The 24,967-nt window shown below is 31.6% G+C and overlaps 1 protein-coding gene across 1 annotated transcript; it reads right to left on the bottom strand.

Moving 5' to 3' along the window:
• Positions 1-1,013: 1,013 nt before the first annotated feature.
• On the bottom strand, positions 1,014-23,966 carry Pak3 (p21 (RAC1) activated kinase 3). The gene is made up of 2 exons (XM_014240593.3): positions 20,772-23,966; positions 1,014-3,057 (listed from the first exon to the last, which is right to left on the bottom strand). Exon 1 carries the CDS (start codon positions 22,935-22,937, stop codon positions 21,222-21,224), a length of 1,716 nt encoding a protein of 571 aa, XP_014096068.1. The 5' UTR covers positions 22,938-23,966; the 3' UTR covers positions 1,014-3,057; positions 20,772-21,221.
• Between the last annotated feature and the right edge of the window lie 1,001 nt (positions 23,967-24,967).

The following is a 24,967-nucleotide window of genomic DNA, read 5'->3' on the forward strand; positions in this document are numbered from 1 at the left end:
TTTAAGTAAATCTACAACTTTGGAAAAGTAATACAAATTTTAATACACAATTTTCGCTCTACAAAAAACTTTTATGTTTTTTTTTTCATAAAAACATCCTTTTAAATATTCTACGCAGTTTAAATTATACATCAAATGACCTGAACATTCATAGAAGGATACATTGTGTGTTGCTCATACGACATGGTGTACTTTGTGAATACAGTACATTTGATGCATAACTTTAACTACGTATAACTGTTAAAGGAATGTTTTTATGAAGACCTTTTTTGGCTAGCGAAAAACTTAGTATTAGCATATCAATTTTTCAAAGTTGTAGTTTTATTTGCTTTAGAGATCCTTTATGTAGGGCAACAACTGAAACTTTAGGCGGCTTTTGCAAAAAAACAAATCTACTTGGAAAATAACGGACACCCTAAAGCACACGTTTGTTAATTATATTCTAACTATATTTCCGAATTTAATAATTAGCTACAATGAAATGTTGTAATGCATATACCACATACATATGTATTTATATCATATGTTTATATGTACATATCAGTAAATGAAATGCATTTAATTACCAATTATTACTAAATTGTGCGTTTTATAATTTTTTTTAGTAGCGCTGCAGTTTTTAAAACATTCAATTGCTGTTGAATTACTCAAAACCTTTAAATAGTTTATTGTAACAATCACAAAAACGTGAAAATAACTTATTTTATTATTTAAATTGAAATCTAATTGTAGTTGAAATAGTATATCTTGCATGCTAATCCTCTATGAGAAAGTCCATAATGGTAATAATATGTTTTGATTTGAAAAATTTAAGAAGTATATGTAGCGGATATAAATTCTTTAGGTGTGACACTATATTTTTATGATTTAAATTTATTAATTTTCAGCAATATGAAGTGTATCGGCATCGACTGGCAAGCGATTGCATAGCAGAAAAATGCTACAAATACTAATTTGATATTCTAACTTCAAAAAATGTGTTTAAATCCGCAGCACAAATAAAACACTTAAAATTTAGTTGTAGCGACACTGCATTATAATCGTATGCACCTCAAAGGTATAAGTGTTCCAATTTACTGGCTTAAGATTAAAATTTAGAATTTTTAAACATTTCAGCTGTGCTAAATCAAGCTTTTTAACCTACAAGCAAGTACTTGTATAATACATATTGTTTTTGTAGTACAATTAATGGAAAACTAACATTATAAAATTTGTACATATTTGATTATTGTGTGTATTTGAATATGCCTGTCTATAAAATTACAAATTTTGCGTAAAAAATGCCAGTCGAAAATGTTTTCTATAATACAAATGTGTTCTTCCTCATGCAAATATAGACGGAATCTATGGATTTTGAAACTACGAATTACAATAATGCGTTTTCAAGGAATTTTTACGAAATTTCTCTTTACATAGCTAAGTTAAATACAAATTGTGAACTTATTGCTGAACGTTATTGTCAACAACAACAATAAAATTTCGATTTTTCCTAAACAATTTAGTCCTAATGGCACTTTAGCTTACAACAGTATATAAAAAAAAAATTATAGAAGACTTACATGTATGTATATTTATTTATTTCAATTAGTTTATATGGTTCAAAGACAGCAAAAATCAATTATCAGACATCACAACTTGCACATTGTAAAGACTAAATTATAAATGCGTGTTGTAACAATATTTGACCCATTCATACACGCCCTAATGCCCACATATTTATTTTTATTATTATTTTAATTGCTATTCCTACGTATGTGTTTATGTATATATTTAATTGATGTCTCATTCTTTTAGTTTGAAATACAATCTTTATTTTTAATATGTTTAATTTTTTAAATTTGCAGTACTTATTGCATAAAAATGTCTCAATTAGTTTGATTTTTGCCTTCAAGAACCTACAACAACATCGCATAGAACAACTTTTTTTTCTGAATTTAACGTAGTTTTTAAGACATTAGATAGCTTTGATAAAATCGCTTAAATCACATTGATAGTAATTGATTATAAGTATTTACGTTTTGTATTACGCTCAATTGTTTAACGTAAAATATTGGTAAATGTATGTATGTACTATGCAAATTAACTTGTTTGCAAGTTACGATAAAAGTGCAATTGCATTTATAGAATCAAAATAAATATTTAAACAATACAAATTATCGTAAAACTTAACTTAAAAACTAATAAAGTTACATATTAAATAAAGTACATACATATGTGTATAAATATAAATATGTATATTAAAAAAATTTTAATGTAAATATACATACAAGTTTATATATAATTAAAATGAAGTATAATAACAATAATTTTGGCAATGAAAATATCGCTAATCGTTCGTATATATAATATGTATATATATTTTCTTTTTTTCGCAAGTATTTATATACATATTTGCTTATGTATTGAAATGTGACTAATTTTTATTAAATTATAATTTTTTTAGTTACTCAGCTCTCACTTTCATCTAAACGTAAAGTGCAAAAATTATTGGCATTTTTGAGTCAAGTAATAAAGCATATATTTTTTGAAACAATGAAAAATAGGAATAAATTACTTTATTTGCATTTTTTAACTTTCTGCTTCTAAACTATGCTTTTTTACATATGAATTGAGTTGATCAGCTGAAAGAGTACAACCACTGTAAGAATTTATGACCAGACTATAGTCTTTGCTACGGCAAAAGTTGCGCATGTTTGATAGTTCGGTTTGTAATGATTACTTTGTATAGTCGGCTATTTGTTATAGAACTACATACATAGTAATTATCTTCGTTTTCATTATTTTTTCGATAATTAGAATTATTTATTACTACTGTTTGTTGATGTGCGTGTGTGTATGTTTAATAAAAAATATGGAAGTCAGACTTTGCTGATATTTCTCATAATGATTACTATTTAGTTGTAGTAGTAGTAGTTGCTGTAGTATTAATAATAGTAGTAGTTGTTACGGTGTTATTTTTTGTTGCTGCTGCTGATGTTATAATTAGACTCAAACAACTCCGGATGTTTCATTTCATGTAAGTTGCCGGTGGTGCGCTCAAAATTATCGTCTAATTATCTGAAAGAGATAAAATAATATTTAAATAAATGATCTAGAAATGAAATAGTAATAAAAATAGTATATAGAGTATGAGGTATTAACAACTTTAGATTTTTGAAGTTTTTCAACATCGACACTTTTAAGTAAACGGAACTTTTCAGAGTTCATTACTCCAACAACCTTTGATTTTTGAGAGATTCAATGACTTGACGGTAATATAAAAAAACCTTATTTGGAAAAATCCATGGATATACAATAAAAACATTTACAACAATTTGCTAAAAAATTTTGTCAGCTTCATTAAAACCCTAAACCTGTCAGGCGGTAAAATGAGGTATTATTGTAAATGTTGTTTTACTGATTAGGAAATCAAGACTACCTTCCATTAAAACTTATTTTCACTTCATCATAATATTAATGTATTGAAGCCTTTTTCATTTAGCATAATTAAGAGAAAATAATGCACATTTGAATAACTCACGTTAACTATTTGGGTATAAATTATATGAAATTTTTTTAATAAATAATTCTTAGTTTTTGTTTACAAGTAGAGTCCTTCTTTTATTTCTGGCAAAGGACTGAATATATTAGGTTAGGTTAGGTTAAAAGGTCGATCCTAAGGAGAATTACACTTGGACAGCTTAAACGTAACAAACGTGTTGAGTCGGCCAATATCCGTTTCGGCCAAGTCTTCTGGTCCACCGAAAGTATATAGTCTAGCAAAAGCCGGACAGTGGAGGAGACATTTCGACACCGGCTTGATAGTATGAGTTAGTTTTCATCTTTATCTATTAATTTGAATGCAATCTTTTTCCCGTGAGCCACTTTTTTCGTCTGGGAAATAGTGAACACTCGCTATAGCTCAATTACCGCATTTGAATGGCGAATGAGAGACTAGTTCATAGAGTAATTAATTCAATCGCGTCACGAGCTAAATAAGCCAAATCGTTGACATGATATTAAAAAACGCTGCAGACATCTCACGCATAGCTTTATCGTAATACCTACTACCTACATATATTTTGAGAACAATTACTTAGCAGCGAATGTAAGAAACTTCAAGAGAGATTTTATGTTTGTAGCGCGTCCACTCCATCAGATCCAAGAATTTTCAACCCAAGTAGTATAACTGAAAGACTCTAATTATGCTACTCGCATTATTTTTAGAATTTCGTCATGCACTTGTTTGTTATCGACAACATTACAATCCGTTATGACGGCAATAACTTTTTATCATTCATACCAAAAACGTCAATGTGGTAATACAACGAAATGAAAAAAAAACAGCTGACTTGATTATTACCATTATCATTAATTGCCGTTACTTCATTAATTTTACATGAATATAAAACATTTCATCACTTTATCAACTAGAAAATATTACTTACTAAATTTCTGTCCCTAATAGCTTTCATTACTAAGAAGCCGCTGTATTGAAACAAAATAATGTGCAGTAAACGCTTAGAAAATATACATATGTGAACGCTTATATAAAGCTCGCGGAAATTCCAGCGCTAACTAGTAGTATAGCTCGACAATTTTAACAATAAAGCAACGTGTATTTGCATTGTTATATTTTATTATTGTGTGTCAATAATTCACACAACCGCAACATATACTATATTTAAGTAGTAACAAAGTAATCGTATACAGTGCGCGACATATTATTAAGTAACATATACATATTATAGCAGTTAATTTATAAAAATAAATTGCAGTTGCAGCAGTTGCAGTTTGATACTAATTAATATTCGTGTATAATTAAGGAAATATTATATTTAAATGTTTATAGTTTTGGTAACAATTTTATAAGTTTAAGAATAATTCTTCATCTTTAAATCGTTCAAATGGGAATTGCATGAATATAAAACAGCAGATATCGATATCATCTAGCAACTACATAGAAAGAAATTCAATCTAATTATGTTCTTTTGCAATTTTTATTAAGATAAAAGAAAAATTGTAAGAAAATGTTATTATAAAATATTCATTAATTTACCGAATGTTTGAAAAAAAAAATACTGTTTAATATTATGGAAACTTGTTTTATAAACAATTTATTGCTCATTTTTTCGTTTAAAGCGTTAACCTTGTATTTATAAGTCCATTTCCTTCTTAGACAAGGTGAAAGCAAAAATTTGATTCCGCTTGCCTTGCCCAAGTTAAATTGTTAAAAGTGATGACTTTTTGAGGGTTCTAGACTGGCCTATCTCCTTAAATACAAACTTTGAAATAGCTAAATATATGTACCATGAAGAATAAGAATTCACCCTGCTGGGAAACACGAACCGGCCCAACAAATATGTATGTATATTTGAGGTAGTAGTGTCATTCTTACCAGTTTTGTGACAGGCTTCATTCAATATAAGTAGGAGAAAGGTGTCAGCTATCTAAACTAAACCTGTACCGTGTGCTTCATTGATGCCAGCATGGGCATTTTTGACCTCGTACTCGCAGATCACAACTTTAAAATCATCCGTTTTTCTCATCGAACACGAGCCAATAAATTTTGTAGTAAAGCATATCCTTGCAAAGTTGTGCAGAGAGTTCCAATAGAGCACTTACAAACATAGTATGTACTAATATTTACGTCTGTATAAATTTATATGTTCGCAAAGAAATGCTTCAACTCCCGCAAAAGCGCTTCACTTCACATAGGAATGTACAATACAAAAACAAAGCGATTATTTTCACCAATTGCCGTTGAAGTTTTTTCCACTTTTATACATACATACCTATGTGTACTTATACATTTGCAAAGGCCTCAACTCGAGGCGGCCCATAGCTGATAAATATAATTATTACGCTGATAATTGACGCTGGTGCCGCCGATGCCGCTGCTGTATGCGATATTACTATACATATCCATATATCATCTATATTATATGGTTTAGGTATATGTTCATAATGCACACATGAATTGCAATGTTTTGCTTTAAATTTATATAACAAAAAGTTCGTAGTTTTCCAGCGCTCGTTATTAAATTTTTTTGTGATTATTGTTTCACAATTGAGTTGAGTTTATATTTTCATGTTATAAAAGCTGCTTTATACCATATTTTGTCGGTTGACGAATTTTGTCTGCTTGATTATTGAATATGTGCTTGTGCATGTTCTTTGTAATCCGCGGGCAGCTTTACTAGCATTTTATTGACACATGTACTATATATGTACATATGTATGTTGGCATATGATACTATTAGTTATTATAGTAGTATTATACAAACTAATACTTTAACTATGATCCAATCTTTGTAAGTACTAGAGCAGAGAAGATAACCAAGATGGCAGTCAGCTACCAGCTTTCGAGCGAAAATCGTACATACAAGTATAACTGTCTGAAACAACAAATAAAATTTAACACTTTGTTGTGTTTTTATTGAAAGAAAACATCTCTATATATCTATCCGGCCCCCTCGGTTTTCGACCTTAAAAATTTATGAAATTGGTCCATACGTTCCCCTGACCTCTATATATCCACTACAATGTTCTTTCGTGTTTTCTGGTTGAGAATAATCGATTAACGATTTTTGTTAAATAAGAATTTTGAATTCATGGTCCACATTTCTTATTATAATATTTGAAAGCAGCTGCAAATATTTCTACACCCTTGGTTCTAACATATTGTGCGAGTATATAATTTACGGTTGCGATCTAATCCTTTCCTTACTTGCTGTTTTACTGCTTTTGTAAATATTTTCTTATTTGGTCTTAAAATGTTTAACTTCGACGTTAAATGGCAATAATGTTGATCTTAAACTAAATCTATCGCATTCAACGAACCTACTCTTCTGGAACTTGATTCAGGTTTTCGTAACTAAAGACACCCATTAAAAGACAGGGACTTTGAGAAGCGTTTTCATGAAGACAACAAAGGATAACGAATGATTAAAAAAACTTTAATTACTCCAGTAACCTATGTACTACATACATTTTTATGGGTATCTTTTCTTCCCTTCTAGACAACTTTTGATAAACACAGTTTACGCATTTTCACATTTTTTGTTCCAATTGTATCAAATTCCTCAATCAATCATAACATGACAAAGTGGATTTATTCTTTAACGTACATATCTACTAATAGTACAAGCAATGGCCGACGAAATATGAAAAACTTATATAATGGACTAGAAGGCCACAAAAGAGATATGACCCAATCTTCAATCTATGTCGATACTGCGACAAAGGCATAGAGACACCAGAGCACATACTCTTTGATTGTCCAACAGTCGGAAGAAGAAGGAGTCAAGCTATCAGACAAATGAATCCGGTGGGAGACCACATCACAACCATTAATCCCGCAGCTTTATTAAGCAGTTTATTCAATACGCGAATATATGTCAATAAATCAGCGCAATAGATGTAGAGAACAAAAGTCAATGAAATAGCAAAAACTAGTTTAAATGAATTGGGCGAAATCATTAGTGACTGAAAAATGGTTTAACCTTTATTTAGAACTACATTCTTATTTAAAAACAGTAAACAAATCTTACCTACAACAATACTAAAAAAAAAAACACAATGGAAGCTACCCTCGATATAATAATTCGATTTAAATCTTGAGAATATAAAAATACTAAGTTGAATTAAGTTTTTTGTAGAATTGTTCATGGATTATGTATGCTATGCATTTTTTGTTAATATTTATTATTAATTAAAAATAATAATGTTAAAGAAACAAAATATATAATCTTGATATGTACTTTTAAAAATGTATATTGGTTTCAACAGAATCTCAAATGCCATTATATCGTTTGAATCGAATTAAAACTGAGTTCTTTTGCGCCGCGTTTTCAAACGCATTCAGCAAAAGTGTTTAGGTAAAATAAAGAAATCAATACAATCCATTTACACTGTTTGCAATTAAAGCGTAAATTTCCCTGTGGAATTGCTTATCTATTTTACTACTGCTGCATACAATTAGTCTGGCATATATTAATATATAATATATTATATTTGAATATACATATTGTACATATATCGATGTGTGTATGCATGTATATAAGTAAGCCGTATATCGTTTAATTTTACCTGTCAGACACTGTGTAACACATTCTTTGACCAAGGCTTAAGTGCCAAGGATGTGGTACCGGTATTTTTAAAATTATGTATATCTTTAGGCCTCTTTACAAATTGTTGTATTGTGTGTCTACGTGTTGAAAACAATAATTTCTGTCTGTTGTATATAAACACGGTACATTTTTGCAAACAATGAGGCATTCTCACAGGTGACCTTTTTAAAACACATTACCTACATCACACATGTGGTATTTTATTTTGTTTATTACAATACATTATTTCTTTGCTTATAAATGTACACAATACAGACGCACAACTACAGCCAAAACGTTAGACACGTCTTTTCATCACTTTCATTAAATAAATACAAATATTTAAATATTTTTCAGTGGCATAAATACCAACGAAATTCATCTTCTATTACGTATTTTTCATATAATATAAGTTTATATTTATTTGCAATACTGTTTAGCTGAAGTTGTAGCAATGTTTCTCTATATACATACAAGTATAACCATAGTCGTTCATAATTAATTTAGATGTCGATTTTTGTTTTTGCTAAAAACACCGGTGTTTATACAAAATTTCATTTTTATAAAGTCAACATACAAACACATTGATTTTTTTTGGTCATATGCTGTTGAATGTTTCCCTTATATAACGTTTCATCGAAAGCTACATATGTATGTATATATAATATAATAATTACACATACACTAAAAACTAACAGCAAACTATCTAATTCTAAAACTCTTATCTATTGCAGTCCGCATTTTATTGTTATTCTTTTGCTAACACTAACCAAACATACCCAGACCAAAGTGCGCTCGTATATTTGTACATATATTTTGTACGTGTTGCTTTCTTCTAAGTCTTAAATTGAAATTAATAGCGACTTATCAGTGTTCTTATCAGTATTGGAGATATTGACGACTGATTACAGTGTGCGAGAGTGCAAGAATGAGCCACTATAGTGTATGATTCAATATACAGACGATTTTCTACTAAAAAATACATAAGATTAAGTGCAAATACATGAAAAGTCACATGTTCAAGGAATTGTAATGAATTTGTAGACATTTTCTATACTTTTGGTTTTTTAGAAAAGAAAAAACGAATTTAATCTTAAAAGGGAGTAATATAGCATACGAAATTTTGAGCATGAGCCAGAAAATATAAGGCTGAATAAATATTTGCAGTCAAAAATGCAGCTGAAAGTCAAATGAACGCAATCCACACAAAAGAACTACATACATATGACTTACTCAATGACGTGCGGTTAATTCAAAAATGTTTGTCTTAGTTTTCTTTTCATATTTTAGTAGATTTTACAGTTTCTATCTTAAATCGAGGATGAATTTTAAAGTTCGGTTATTTTACTTTCATATGACAAATTAACAAATGATAGGGCTTACTCTAAAAAAAAAATCTGGTAGGAAAATATATAGTACAATATACTTGTATGTAAGAGCTCAAAATTCTCAAAACTCCACCATTTCTCATGAATATGCAAATCGGCAATATGCAAATCGGCAATATGCCTGGCAGCTTAAAATACTAACATAATTTTTTTTTCTTGATTGTATCGACCTTGTTTCATTACAAACCAAAAATTGATCATATATTAAAACTCGCTTTTTGAGGTACTTATGCGTGTTGGGTACCAAAAGAACACACTTAAGTCCTTCGATGCGAGTATTAATGGGACCTAAGAGGGTGGTCTAGAGGTCGGAAAAAAGATCTTTTTCAGGGAATTCATTTCAATGTGAAGATGATAAAAAACATGGAAATTTCTTACACACAGTTTAACGTGAAATTGTATTTTATGAAATAGAAAAAGTTCCGCTCTTCGTAAAAATGATCCCTCTGGTGGGGGTTATTTTATATCACCCGCTCATCTGAAATAAAAACAAATGCTAGATTTTTAATGAGTACAAATGTAGTTATCGTCGGAGCTAGAATAAAAAAAATTTCGACAAAATGGCACGTTGTCAAAGTTACTAGTTTGAAGATTTACCACGTTTATCAACTTTTTGTTAATAAAAAGAAATAGAAATTTTTGACATATAACATTTATTCCAGTTCCTGTGATAACCAGTACTGTACAGAATGACGTACTATAATTTTAAACAAATTGGTCGAGTAGTTTTTATTTTTTGCCCCCATCACATGAAAAAAGTAGTTTCGAGATAAACTCGTTTAAAGTGACCGAGCGACTGTTCTACAGTCCTTGCCGCTGACCAAGTTAGAAGTTTTCTTTACGATAGTATGGTTTTATTCTTCGACTCTCTTTTCGACGGACACTTGGAGGTTTTCAAAATAAGAGATGTTTTCTATTATGACCTCCTCATTTGAGTGAAATCTTTTATCTTTGGATATCGAAAACCTTTGACTTTTTCGTTGTAAAGTAGTTTGTAGTAGTAGTGTTACTTTAGGATCAAAAATATAGATTTCTTTTATGGAGATCTCATGTAGTATAATATCAAAAACAAAAAAAACGTTACACCGAAGCTGTAATACCCTTGAAAAATAAAATTCCATACAAGAGCTTGGTTTAGATTGGTCAGTTTGTACGGCAGCTCTATGCTATAGCGGTCCGATCTGAACAATTTATTCGAAGATTTTAGCGTTACTTTAAACAATAATCCATGCCAAATTTCGTGAAGATACTTTTTTAAATATCGTCCAGTTTGTTTGGCAGCTATATGCTGTAGTGGCCCTATATCGGTGGTTCCATCTAATGAGCAGCATCTTGAGGAGAAAGAGACGTCACACTGATCACTTTTATATATATGTACGTATATTTTATAGGGTGTCTGACGTTTACTTCTGAGTTTTGAGTTCAGGGTATACAAAGTTTAAATAAATAAATTAACCTTTTAAGAATATGCGTTAACTTTTTTCTCTTTTCTGTGCTTGCAGTAGAAGGAAGGTTTTCAATTTTTTGCAACAAATTATGCAAGAAATAAGCATTCAAGATTAATTTTTAAGTAAATAAAATTCAAATCTTTGCGCTTTTACTGGGTACATTGCTATTGTATTTATTATAATTTAGTGTTCTGGTAAAATCACATATCTGATTTTTTTTGTGTGTCGGAAAATGAAGACTGTATGTGTTTTAAAAATTAAAAAAATATGTAAAACTTTGATTCTATATTTTTTAATTAATGTTTCCGAAAAATCAATCTGTCAAACTCAAAAATCGCAACCGAAAACGAAACCAATATTTATACACTTTTAACTCAGAATTCCTGTAAAGCAATTGTGAGGAATTTCTTTGTTTCCGCAAATGCTAATAATGTGTGAGATTACATACATACATACGTATGTATGCACGTAGCGGAATATGAATATGTAGTAAGTGCACATATGAAGTGTTTACGTAAATTCCCATTACTGTAGTAAAATTTCATATAACCTCAAAAACAAGACTAGTTTTGTTTAGAGTGGTCACTAAAATTTAAACTGGTTAAGATCTGTGGACGATTTATTAAAGATTTTTAATTAAAACTGAAAAATGTTTGAATGAAAAAATGGGTCAACGCCGATCAAATATCTATCAATCAAAATATCAGATTATCAAAGGATAACAAGAAGACAAAGAACGAGTTACAGAAGAACGGCTATGAAAGCTTAGATTAAGGATTTGCTTCTACACTTAATTCTGTTTTTACACGGTTTTTTCTGGAACCAATCTAGTGTGTAAAAACATAATTAGGTGCATTACCTAACAAGACACATACCTTATAGATATCTATGTATGTACACAGATACATAACTCATCCGCAAACGGACAAGTTTCTTTAATATAGCGACTGTCTGACTTAACCCCGGGCACACACAAATTTATATATGTACAGACATATGTATGTGAACATACATATATCCACGCATGACGGAGTGTATACTTAAGCATGAATGTTTAAATTCGACTTTTACTCTTGCACTACTTCAAATGAAATGTGAAGAAATGAAATGAAACGGAACAAAATGAAATACGCGAAAGCTACATATCTGTGAATGCGTGTATATGAAATGCTAATCAACGTTGAGGCTAAATAATTCACACCCAAAAAACAACAACAAAACACTAACGAGGATACAGCAGCTATAATAAAAGCAGTATTACTTTACGGCGAAGACGGCAGCCAACAAAGCAGCTAAAGCAACATTAGCAATCCGACTAATGCACTGTAGCAACCAGAAGTAATAGTAAAAGTTACAACAACAATAACACAAAACCGTGGCAATGGCAACCAGTGACAGCAACTAAGCAAGAACAACAACACCACACATTACCAAAGCAATGAATAAAAAAATTAAATAAAAATACAAAATGTGTTGTCTGCAACAACAACTACTGAGAGAGCAGACTACCGATCAACCCACCAATAATTAGTCCGGAGCACCAACAGACCAACAACTGGAACGGCAGCAAAGGCCAAAGTAAAATCAGAAGAAAAAAATTGTAGTAACAAAAACATTAACATAGACAGAGCGGCAATAACAAAATTAAATGCAAATAAATGAAAAAGAAAAATATTAGCAGCAACAACGAAATCGACAGCGCCACGGTGTGGCGATTTAAAAATCGAAAATAACCAACCCATGGATATTAACAAGTTTACAGCGTTGCATTACCGACTGACTGACTGACTCTGAGTGACGGGCAGCGGCACAAAAGTGCACAGACTATTAAAAATGTACATATTGTTTGTTGCTTTTATGCTTGTATGTAGCGTGTCTGTAAAAGCGTGCAAGATTAATACAATATTTTATGCATACATACATATAAATATGTACTATATATATATATAAATATGTAAATATGTACACATGTAAGTGGATGTTAACACTCAAGCAGAGATTAACGCTTGTGTTGAGTTGGAAATGCACATTCATTCACTTTGCGCCGCGATTATGGCAATAATATTTAATAGCATATGGGAAAAATAGTCGTACTTAAATAGCAGACAACAATAACAATGAAGAAAACATTTTTAAAAATAACTACGAGAAATTCGTAAATAGGCATACACTCACAAAACGCAACTTAAAAGCGAGCCATTAAGATTACAACATGCGCATATGTGCAAACACATTTACACAATTATCCGTTAATTAGGTAGCGGAAGGGCAATAAAAAATCAAGTCAAGGTCAACAAACTGTGGTCGCCTGGTTAACATATTTTGTCAATATTTTTCTACACAAGTTAGGTTAAGAAAGAACATGTATACTTAAGTATACTTATGCTTTCACAATGCCACATTTATAAAAAAAAAAAACAAAAAAAAACCTTAAATCATTTTCAAGTTTTTGTTTTTTATATTTAAGACAACAAATAGTATGTATTGCAACACTCTGGGAGTATTCTTTAGGTATTTTGTAATTAAAAATAAAAAGCTTTACTCTTTGCAGACCCGACCCTACGTTTCAATAAGTCCTATAACACCCAGATGGAAACGTCGGAGACCCTAAACAAAAATGTATGTATAAAATAATGAGTATGACGAGTTAAATCGATTTAGCCAAGAAGTTCTTCTGTCTTCCCGCCTGTCTGTATATACGTGAAATATTGCTCTGAAATTTTGCACTCATTCTTTTCTTTTCAAGAAACTGCTCATATGTCGGAACCGCCAATATCGTAAAATTATAGCATATAGCTGTCATACAATGTGATCGATTAAAACCAAATCCATTTATGGAAAACTTTTTTATTTGACAAGTTAACTTCACGAAATTTGACATAGATTATTGTCCAAGGCAACGCAACAATCTGCGCAGAAACTATAAAATTTAGCTGCCATACAAACTGACCGATCAATAACAAGATAAATATCTTTTTATACCCTTTTATGCTATAAGAAATGCACCTGTAAAGAGTTTTTTAGCTTCAGTGCAGCCGCGGTTAACATTTTTTCTTCTCTTTTTATTGTTACATACAAACAAATCTATATGGCATACCATAGACACAAACAATCCACATACAAACTTCGCACAAATGCATCATAATACATACAATATTATATAAGGTATGACTCAGCGGTTTTTAACGCACGAAAACTTAATAGCCAAGTTGGCCGGGGAAATGGGGTTGAAATGACACATAATTTTGTTTGAAATTTGATAGTCACAACATGTAACCACCCCAGTTAAATTAATGCGAATCATTAAAGGAAGCAAAGCTAAGTGAGCATTGCGTTTGAAGCTTTTTTTTGCATAATAATAAATTTAGGAATTTATTTATAAAAAATGAATCCGCTAGTTCCCTTGATTCCTGTGACAAATTAACATTTCATTAACTTCAACGGTTGTAACTCTTTGTATGTTGTTGTTGTACCGGTTATCTAGACTCTGTCTGGGTGGCAAGGCGCAAGTTAGTTGTCATCGAAATACTTAGAAAATGGGCTATTTCGACGGGGTCGGATCATAGGAAAAAGTAATTATGTAAGATTAGTGGGATTCATTGGCCATGCAAAGTGATAGTTAGAGTCATCAAAATAATTCAAAATATTGCTGCTGAGGTGACAGACCTTGATCCGATATACATAAGTCCCGATACATGGATCCGACTGCCATGGTTTGCATGCCTGGCTGTCAGAAGTATAGATTAGCAAATAACCTGTTTCGAAATTTCGAAACCACATTCAACAACAGCTTTCATCTATTCTCTGAGCAAGCGTTCCATTAAATCTACAATTAGCAATGTTGTAAAAACTCTCTATAAAATGTTGAGCCTTATCTTTATATATTCATTTACTAATTGCTAAGAAAGCTAAGAGTTAGATTGTTGGATAATTAATTTGTACATTAACCACAGTACCAGTGCTTGAAAATAGACATAATTCTAGCTGAACTTAACTTAATAATATGAAGATATTTGTTTGTCCTCAAGTTTCATAAGAAAAGTAATGAAAATAAATTACTTGTTCATTATAAAAATAATTCAATCAATGGCCAGCGGCATTCACCGGCTAGTTGAGTAATATATTTTCTATATACATTTTCATTTTTAAAATAGCTTAATAGTTAAACTAATTGGGTTAAAGCAAATGTCAACAAACTTAAGATATATATGGATTTAGTCATTAATAAATTTTGTTAATGTATAACGTATGCGGACACAAATACATATATGCACACGGACACAAATATATATGTACATACATTAAACGTGATTCATGAATTTTTCCACTTAAACAGAGCTAAATTGAAATATTTTTGGTCAATCAGCGGATTTATTTTTTAATAATACTGCTTTTCAAGTGTAGTGTATGTTGTTACCATAAACTTTTTTTTATAAAACCAAAAACAGTGTAGATGATTTCCTTTGACGTACTCGCATGTGAAGAAACGCATAGGTAAGGAACTGTTTCTTATAAAACAGTTCAAGTAAACAAATTACTTTTCATATTTAGTACACACATATACGTACATATGTATTTTGCCATTTTGTTTGCTGGCTTGCTTTCCACTGAAATTTAGCAACATAAATCCGGCTAAAAAATAAAATCAGCGAACACGTTTGAAATAACAGCAACACTTGGCTGATGATGAGTAAAAGTGACTCCGCAATGAGTGAATTAAATACAACAGCAACAACAACAACTCTAACATAAATCATTGCAATTTCACACACGTTTTAGTGGAAGCGATTGTGTACAAATGTGATTTGTATGGATGTGAGTAAAAGTGCAAACAACGCTTGTATGTAAATTATGTTCACAACATACAAACATGCATAAATACATATTTACTATATCTACATACAGATGTAGATACGGGTAAACGAACGTCCACGTGAATGCATTTTTCGTATTCACTCAAGTGTAGTTTCCCATCATGGAGATAAGGTGCCAAATAGATAGATAGACAAATATACTCGTATATACATATGTACATACATATATACAATTAAAATAATCACCTTTGGTTTTATTGTTAATTATCCATAAACAGCTGGCACACAACTGAGGCCAAGGAAATGAGCGCTTAGAATAATTAATATGAAAGAAATATACGTAATTACAGCAAACAAATTCTTAAAGCATACTTAAATAAACGTTTCAATAACTAACTAAAAAAAAATAGGCAAAACATCACAAATCACGTACGAATAGCAGCAAACAAATTAAAACAAAAAAAAAAAAAATAAGAAAGCGCTAAGTTCGGGTGTAACCGAACATTTTATACTCTTCAGGATCAAAGCCGGCGAAATACTTATAAGTGTTGGCCAAACTTTATATTAAAAAAAAATGTTGCGAAAGAATTCAACATTCATTATTCGATGAAATTGTAAATGGATTACAATCAAATTTCGTATTTTAGTAAGTTCTCTTATAGATCATAGACTCACTTAGTTTTATTTTTATATTTTACTTCGCGTCAACTATAATTACATTAAAGTCATCCTCAAATGTGATATGAGATATAAACTCAACCGAATTTAATGTGTTATATATATTGAGATGATGTGGAAGATTACATATTCAGCGCTAAATCACTAATATAATTTTATAATTTTTAAGAAAACTTGTTCACTTAATTTCAATAAAATATCACACATTTTGACCAACCTAAACTTTATAGTCAGTTGGGAAGTTGAAAATCACTATACAGGGGGACAGAGAAAGGTCGGGGCTTATTGTATTAACCTTTGACATTGTTAAGGTATACTTGAGAACATATTTTCAAACAATTTTATAAGTAAATAACTCACACACTGACCGATATATTCAGCACAAGGTTTGTAAAAGTAACAAAAATTATTTTATGTGCGTACAAATGTAGATAGGAGTACCTAGTATATATTTTTGGCATTACTACACATTGCTAACGGATAAAATGCTCTCTGAGTTTCATTTAAGTACCACATATACCATCACCAATATAGAAGGAGTAAAGTCAATTGGAAGTTTGAAAATACTTATATAAGTTATATGGGGGCTAGGGTAAATTTTCTCCCGATTTAATGCCATTTTAAGCATAAAGATACATGTATGGTAGTTATTAGGAAACCACGCCCACACTTTTGGATCGTTTTGGAGAATTTATAAGGTGGCACAGTTCAAAGGTACTATTCGTGTAAAGGTTTATCACGATACATTTATTGGTGCTTGATTTGTATACTGGAGAGTGAAAGAATCAGATGGGAATTTAAAATTTTGTTATATGGGAAATGAGCGTGGGTGTAGTCCGATTTACTCCATTTTCACTCTGAAACATAGGAATATTAAAAGAATGTTATGTAGCGAACATAAAATCGATCCGGGAGGTCCCGATATATGTGATTTTACTAAAGAGTGGGCGGTGCCACGCCCATCCTCTAATTTTGACTCCGGCTCCTATTAAGACCTCTTCTGACATCCTGGATGTAAAATTTAATGTCTCCTAAGAAGGGTTAAAACAATTTGTTCTGTGCAAATTTGGGTACTATAGCTTTATTAGTTTGGAGCGGGTTCACGCCCACTTTTTAAAGATTTTCAAACCATTGGTGCCCCTCAATGTGATTCGTTGTGCCAAATTGCAGTTCTGTATCTTAATTTCCGGCACTTTACATGTTTTCGATTAATGGCATTTTGTGGGCGTGGCAGTGGTCCGATTACACCTATTTACGAATTCGTCTTCACTTTGCCCAGGGAATATGTGTACCAAGTTTGATTAATATATCTTAAATCTCAAGTTATCGCACAGACAGACAGAAAGTTACTCGAAATTCAATTCGTCTTGTCCTGATCCTGATCATTTATATACATATATATATAGAACCCTATATCTAACTCGATTATTTTTAGTTGATACAAACAACCGTTAGGTGAACAAAACTATTATACTCTATAGCAACATGTTGCAATAGTATAACAAGTATAAGTAAATAAATAAACAAAAGAGAACCAAAAAACAACAGACAGAACGTGAATGCCGGCCGCCATGGCCACCACAAGCGCCACGCCGCAAACACTCACACCACTTTGGGGAAGTATAAATGTCTGACGAAAACGAAACTACACAAAACTTATGTGATTAAAAAAGGAGAAACGTAAAAGTCAGAGATGTCGACGAATCACTCAGTGGATGCCACGATTATTATTTTGTAAGCATTTGCAGCTGATATGTTGTAGCATATACTATTTGCCGCTCCAGTGCAGCTACACTTTCATATTTCACACAAAATTAACCTCATCTACCAGGAAAAGATGGCTGCAATGCATGGCGGATGTTTACAAGTACCAAAAAAAGCGAAGAGATTGATATGCTTTAAAAATTAAGCGATATTCGTATAATTTTTTTTTTATTGATACACTTCTGTCATGCTGGCATCTGATGTACGTTTTTTCGTATTTACTGAGTCTAAAATGAGTTAGTTTAGGAAAGTACAAGACTGAATCATGCGAATGTACCGAAAAACAAGAAAAAACGTTATATACGGCAGCACTGAAGCTATAATACCATGTGCATGTTAAATTTTTCGTACAAGAACTGTATTTTGGTCGTTCAGTGGTCCGATATCGGCGGTTCCGACAATTCTTAGGGAGAAAATTACGAGTGCAAAATTTATTGTATATCGATCTAAAAATGGAGGGACTAGTTCGCATATATACATAATGTACAATATATAAAAAATATACATTAATAAAAATTTTAAAACACATATCAGTAATAAAACTGCGTTGTTGCTATTTGTGATAACGATTGAACAGATAACAAACAAATTCTTTTGCAGTGTATGCGTTGAGCAAAAGTAAATTTATATAATACACTTTTAAATATATAATATATAACTTATCTAATCTGACATAATTTTACCTTTGCAGTATTTCTTTTCTATATCCAAGAACAAATTTGATTTACCTAATGTTTGGTTATACGGATGTTTCTATAAGTTTGCACTTAAACAATCGGCAGTGCAAAAAAAAATTAACGCAACCTTCTCAGATTAAATAGTTAAAAGTGCATATGTATTTATTTAAATTTTTATTGCAAAATAATCAAAAAAAAATGCTAACGGACGTTGTTAAAATTCAGACTTCTTAGAATAAATTATATGAATATGTTTTAAAGTATACTAACTTGACTATAATTTTTACAACTAATGCCGTTTTACCCGCTATCATGACACGTTATACAAATGTACGTGTTAATACATATAATACCAACGCACACACCAGCAATCGCTTTCCGATCGTGATTGTCGAAAAACATAATCAACAACGAATGCCAATGAGCTTCGCTTACCAAATACGCAAGGGGAAACACTTTCGTTTATCGCTGCGCATTTTGATATAAAAAAGCAAAGAAAATAAAAATGTACATATGTATAAGCTTTTTGATAGTGGCTGAGTTTTGAATTATTCTGACCCAGAAATATTTAGATTGATCAGATGGATACATTGCTTTTAGTGAAATCGATTATTTATTTACATACATACAAACAATATATTGCAATATATTGGTGAAAAGTTTAATTGGCCTCCGTCATGAGTGAAAAAGTTGTTTAGTTCTTATTTCGAAAAGAGTTAAAAATATACTTGGTGCGAGTCTGAGTTAAATAATAATTGAGCCAATAACTTTGCAGCCAATGATACTTTTGGTTCTTAAGAACGTTTACGTTTTAACATATTTGTTCAAATTTATATAAACATTTTTTAGGCATGATTTAGTGATTTAGTAAACCGGAAGCATTCAGTCCCACCAAAATCGTAAAGACTTCACTTTGTATGAAATGACAAAAGACTTTGGATTACGTGGATCGGCACGCTAACGGCAAAAAAACTTTTGTGTCGCATAAATCAAAGGAACTTTATGCAAATGAAACAATCAATACAGTTTTAACAATAACATGAGGCAACATTAAAATTATTGTAAATTCATTTGCCTAAAATGTATACATCTAATATCTACATATATGTTTCCTAGTAAAAGCTAATCGCGTAAAATATAACGATGGTTTTCACTTCGATGTATATTCATTAGATTGTTATGTAAGCGAAATCAACTTACAATGCAAACGCTAATCAAAATTTTTCACATGGAAGTATTCACAGTTGTTGTTATATTTTGTTATCAAAATTCATTTTAAACAGTAGGATTGGTACTTAAAAAAAAAAAAATTAATATTAAAAACATGAATATAACGTTAATGTCGGCTGCACGGAAGCTATATTACCCTTCACATGTGCATTATTTTTAGCGTAAAAGTTTGTATAAAGATCTTTATTTTGATTTGATCGGTCAGTTTAAATGGCAACTACTGTAGCGATGGCTTGAATAATTTGTGCCAAATTTCGTTTAGATACATTGTCAAATCAAAAAGTGTTCCATACAAATACTTGAGTTTGATTGATCAGTTTGTTATGCTATGTGCTATATTGGTGAGGAAAGAACGTGTGCAAAATTTCAGGTCGATCTCTCAAAAACTATGGGACTAGTTCGCGTATATATAGACAGACAGACAGCCGTATGTGGCTAAATCGGCTCAATTCGTCACGCTATCATTTATATACATATGTACTTTGTGGTATCTCCGATGTTATGTAATAAACATCGTTGCAAACTTTACATACCCCGCTCAGTGTAAAAAAAGAATGAATATTCATAAAACACATTATTGTACACATATGTATGTTCATAGTATTTTATTAAGAATTGCCATTGAATACTGTAAATTCGACATTACTACGCAAAAAGCAATACATACAGTTTATGGACCTACCTTTCGACTGCAATACTGTTCGACCAGCGATGTTCTCGCACGCTTCACTTAATGCACCAAAATCCATAAAAATTATGCTGCACTATTCATGTTTTCTACAACATTTTTCTGTCAACAGCAATACACTATTCACCTATCCCCCTATATTCCATTCAGCATTCGCCTTCACCCTTCTGTCACACTTATTGACTTAGCATTAAGACTTTGTGGCAGATCTTAATAGTATTTTCGTACTCAATATTCTTCACATCCAATCGAAGGCTCCTCTTATACATACTTATAGCTATGTAGTATATAAATAGGCAACTAAAATACACAACGTTCTTGCACAGCTCATGAACACAACTGCACTAATCCAATAATACAATTGCACGTCAATCTATTCAACATGATCAGATCTTTTATGTAGATAATTGTTGTTTTTATCTTACTACCCCTTCACATGTGACTTTACACCATACGCCGCAGCACTTTCTTGGCTGCTTTAATGTTCGGCACCAATGCTTTAACTTCACTGCAATCGTCAAGGAACGGATGCCGTAGCAATTCATCAGCTGTTGCACGTTTGTCGACCTCCACTTGCAAGCAACAATCAAGAAAGTCTTGTAAACTGGGGCTAAGTTTATCCCAGCTCTTAATGTCAGGTCTACCGTTAGCTGCAATAAGATAGAGCGCACGAAGCGGTGTCTCATAGAGATATGGTGGTTGTCCTTCGATCATTTCTATTGCCATAATACCAATTGACCAGATATCTACTTTTTTTCCATACTTCTTGCGTGTAACGACTTCCGGAGCCATCCAGTATGGTGTACCGACCATGGTTTGACGTTTTTCATCACCTTCAATATTTGCGCAGAACCCGAAATCAGTCACCTTTACCGAACCATCCATACCTAATAACACATTATCCGATTTAATATCACGATGAATGATACCTTTGGAATGTAGAAAACTTATTGCATAAAGAACTTCACGACAAACGCACGCAATCTGTCTTTCCTTCATAACTGTCTCGGTGACAACGTCGGTTAGTGGACCACCATCCATATATTCCATTATTACCCATAACTGATCTTCTGGTTCAAGTAGATATGCATCCAGAAAATTTACTAAATTTTTATGATTAAAATCCTTCAATACACGTATCTCAGTAAGAATGAGATCTTTTGAGGATTGATTTTTAAGATCGATGGTTTTAACTGCAACTTGCGCTTCGGTTTGCAAATCGGCTGCAATGAATACAATCCCAGAAGCACCCTTACCCACCTCCTGCGTAGTGTGATACCGTTCGCGAGGGTCATCCATATTGCAAATAGCGCGAAGTTCCTCATAAATTTCAGCGTCTGTCTTCTGTGCACGTTTATCTTTTGATCGACGCAAAATGGATTCCTCAGCTGGTTCAGTATCAGCATCTGTTGGAGCCACAGGATTGAGGATAATCGTATTAGTGTTGATCTTGTTCAAAGGTTCTTCTGCATTGATAGTAGTAAGATCAGAGACTCCGCGAGAAAGCTGTTGAGTTACCGCTCTGGGCTTTGGTTTTAAAACTGGTTTAGGGGGTAGGGTTTGTAATTTTTTGGCAGGCAATGGAGGACGGTCGTCAGCGGTGAATGATGAAATTGGTTTCAATGTTTCGCGTTGCGCTAATAAATTTGACTCAAGTTCTTTAATCACTTGATTCAAACCGGTCATACGGATGGCTTGTTGATTGTCATTGAAACTACTACTATTGCTATTTCCACTGGACGATGCACCACTTTCCCCAGTAGAACTTCCTCCTCCATATATTTCATCATCATCAGATTTATCTGGATCATGTGATTTGTGTTTATTTTTGTAATTCACATAGTTATCTATTTCTTTTGATTCCTCGTGTATGGCCTCCTCCGTAATGAACGGCTTGAATACTTCATTGTCCTTTTTCTTAATGGAATAGTTATAATATTTAACGGCATGGTAGGCAGCGTCAGGGTTTTTATCCTGTTCATCGCGGGTAATTTGTGCATTCATAAGTCTTGTCCAGGACGCAGGCAAACCTTCAAGATGCCCCGTCTCTTCATTTCTTGATACATGATAATGCCGTTGAAAGTTGGTTGGATTACCGATTTCTGAGATAGGTTCCTTCTTGCGACCAAACCAACCCTTCAGACTTGTGAAACTAGTCATTTTGACAATATGTATGTATAATTAAAATAGACTGTTTTGAATTTCAATCTTGGATTTAAAAAATTTAATTAAGAAATTGTAACTTTGTTCTAGGCTATTAACGCAATTATTTAAGACAGTAGCACACACCTAAATTTGTTGATGTTTGTTGCTACCCTTAATTTTCTGCTCTTTTAGCTCTAGTGCTGCGCTGTTGCTTACTAAAATGCGTGACTCACTCGAAACTTTTCAATAGTATGCATGGTGGCGATCAGTCTTTAAAACTCGAAAATATATATAGTGCATTATATTAACTACTCCACGACGAAGTTTTATTGTCGTATTTTTAACTTTTAATTTTCAGTTTATTTTACATGTATTACTTTATATAAAATTTGTTCTCTTTGTGTATCTTATATTCCACTTTTTATCATTTATTCACATTTCTTTCGTTCTTAAAATATTTCTGTGGTTTAATTAATCACCAATTACGTTTCAATTATACACAAACTTGTTTCTTCATTCACATGAATTTCACATGCACTAGTTACATGTTTTCTTATCTACTAATTTCTCAGATGCATTCAATTCACTTCTCTTAACATTTTGTACAATCACATTGCATCTTTTTCAACAAATTTTTATTGCTGACTCCACATTCCGTCCTTGCATATATTTTTAATTTATCTGACTTTTTCTACACTTATGCACTTAGTACTTTCGTCTCCACTGCTGGCGCATTCGTCTTTTACACAAAGGAGTGGCACTTCACCTTTTTTACTTCTCTTCCTTCACTAACGTCTTGTAATATATTTATTACATCTTTATTCCTGCTTCCGCTTCTTTCATATGCTCCTTTATTAACTCTTTGTTTTATTTCATTTCAGCAGAACATAAAATTTAGGGATTTGGTCGTTTTTAAAGATATGTTATGATTTATTTCACTTGGATTTTACACTTTTCTCGATTGAATGTCGACGAACGACTGACACCGCCAGCGATATAATTTGTTGTTGTTGGTTGGTTACAGGGATGCATGTTATCAATTTAAACTATATCTAAAATGTTTATCGTCCAGCAAATTTAGTTCATTGAATGTCCACAGAACTTTAAATGTATATAAGTTTTAGTTAAAATTGAGTTTTAATTCAAAAATTAATTTTGATCAAAATTTTATAATAATCGGTTTGTGAAACTAGCAACCCCGATTTTGTTTGTTAAATTTTCTTCTCATTTTAACAAAGGCGATCAGATACCCTTTAGGTGTTGCAGAGTTACTTCTCGCTCTAATGCGAAACTTGTCGATAACGCGGTTTACCAAAGGTACATAGAATAAAATCCGAATCAACGCCAAAAATTTGGTGTAATGGAAGGAATTAATTAATGCATAAATAATATGTAAATATTAGCTGTATTTTTGTTTCAAGTATGAGTTTATAGCTGTAAAAATTATAAATTTATGCAAATTAATTTTTATTTTATTTTTCTCTATCTATCTATCTCCACATATTCCAGTGCATTTAGTACAACTCAACGATTATTGTTACATTATAATTTGCAAAAATATTCGTTTTTTATGCTTTATTTTCTTGCATCAATACAACAATAAAAGCAAATTAATAATTGCATTGTCCACCCAAGAATATTATGAAAATAATATTGACTGGTTAAGCAGTTGTAATTTCCACCGGCGATGTAGAAATAACAAAAGGAAACGGATATTCTCTTTTTTCTCTACTAAAAGTCAAATTATGCTAAATGAACATATCGGGAATTTTTAATTTTGAGCGAATGTAGTAACGTACATACATATATATACAACAAAAAACACATTTCCAGAATTTCTGCTAAAAAACAACAACATAATTTATGATTTAAAGGAATTGTATAATAGGGCATCTGTGGCGCGTTGGCTTTAGATGCTCGAGTCCTATGACCTGGTGTGTACTTCATAAGCATATGTATGTATATAAATTTGTATACAATTATGTATATGCCGAAATAAAATAAAATAAAATTAATTGATAAAAATCCGTTTGGAATTATTTATA

The sequence above is a fragment of the Bactrocera oleae genome, chromosome 2 (genome assembly GCF_042242935.1).
Source record: "Bactrocera oleae isolate idBacOlea1 chromosome 2, idBacOlea1, whole genome shotgun sequence".
NCBI classification, from domain to species: Eukaryota; Metazoa; Arthropoda; class Insecta; order Diptera; family Tephritidae; genus Bactrocera; species Bactrocera oleae.

Coding starts and splice junctions, on each gene's coding strand:
- Pak3 (XM_014240593.3), bottom strand. CDS start 22,937: ATGACTAGTTTCACAAGTCTGAAGGGTTGGTTTGGTCGCAAGAAGGAA.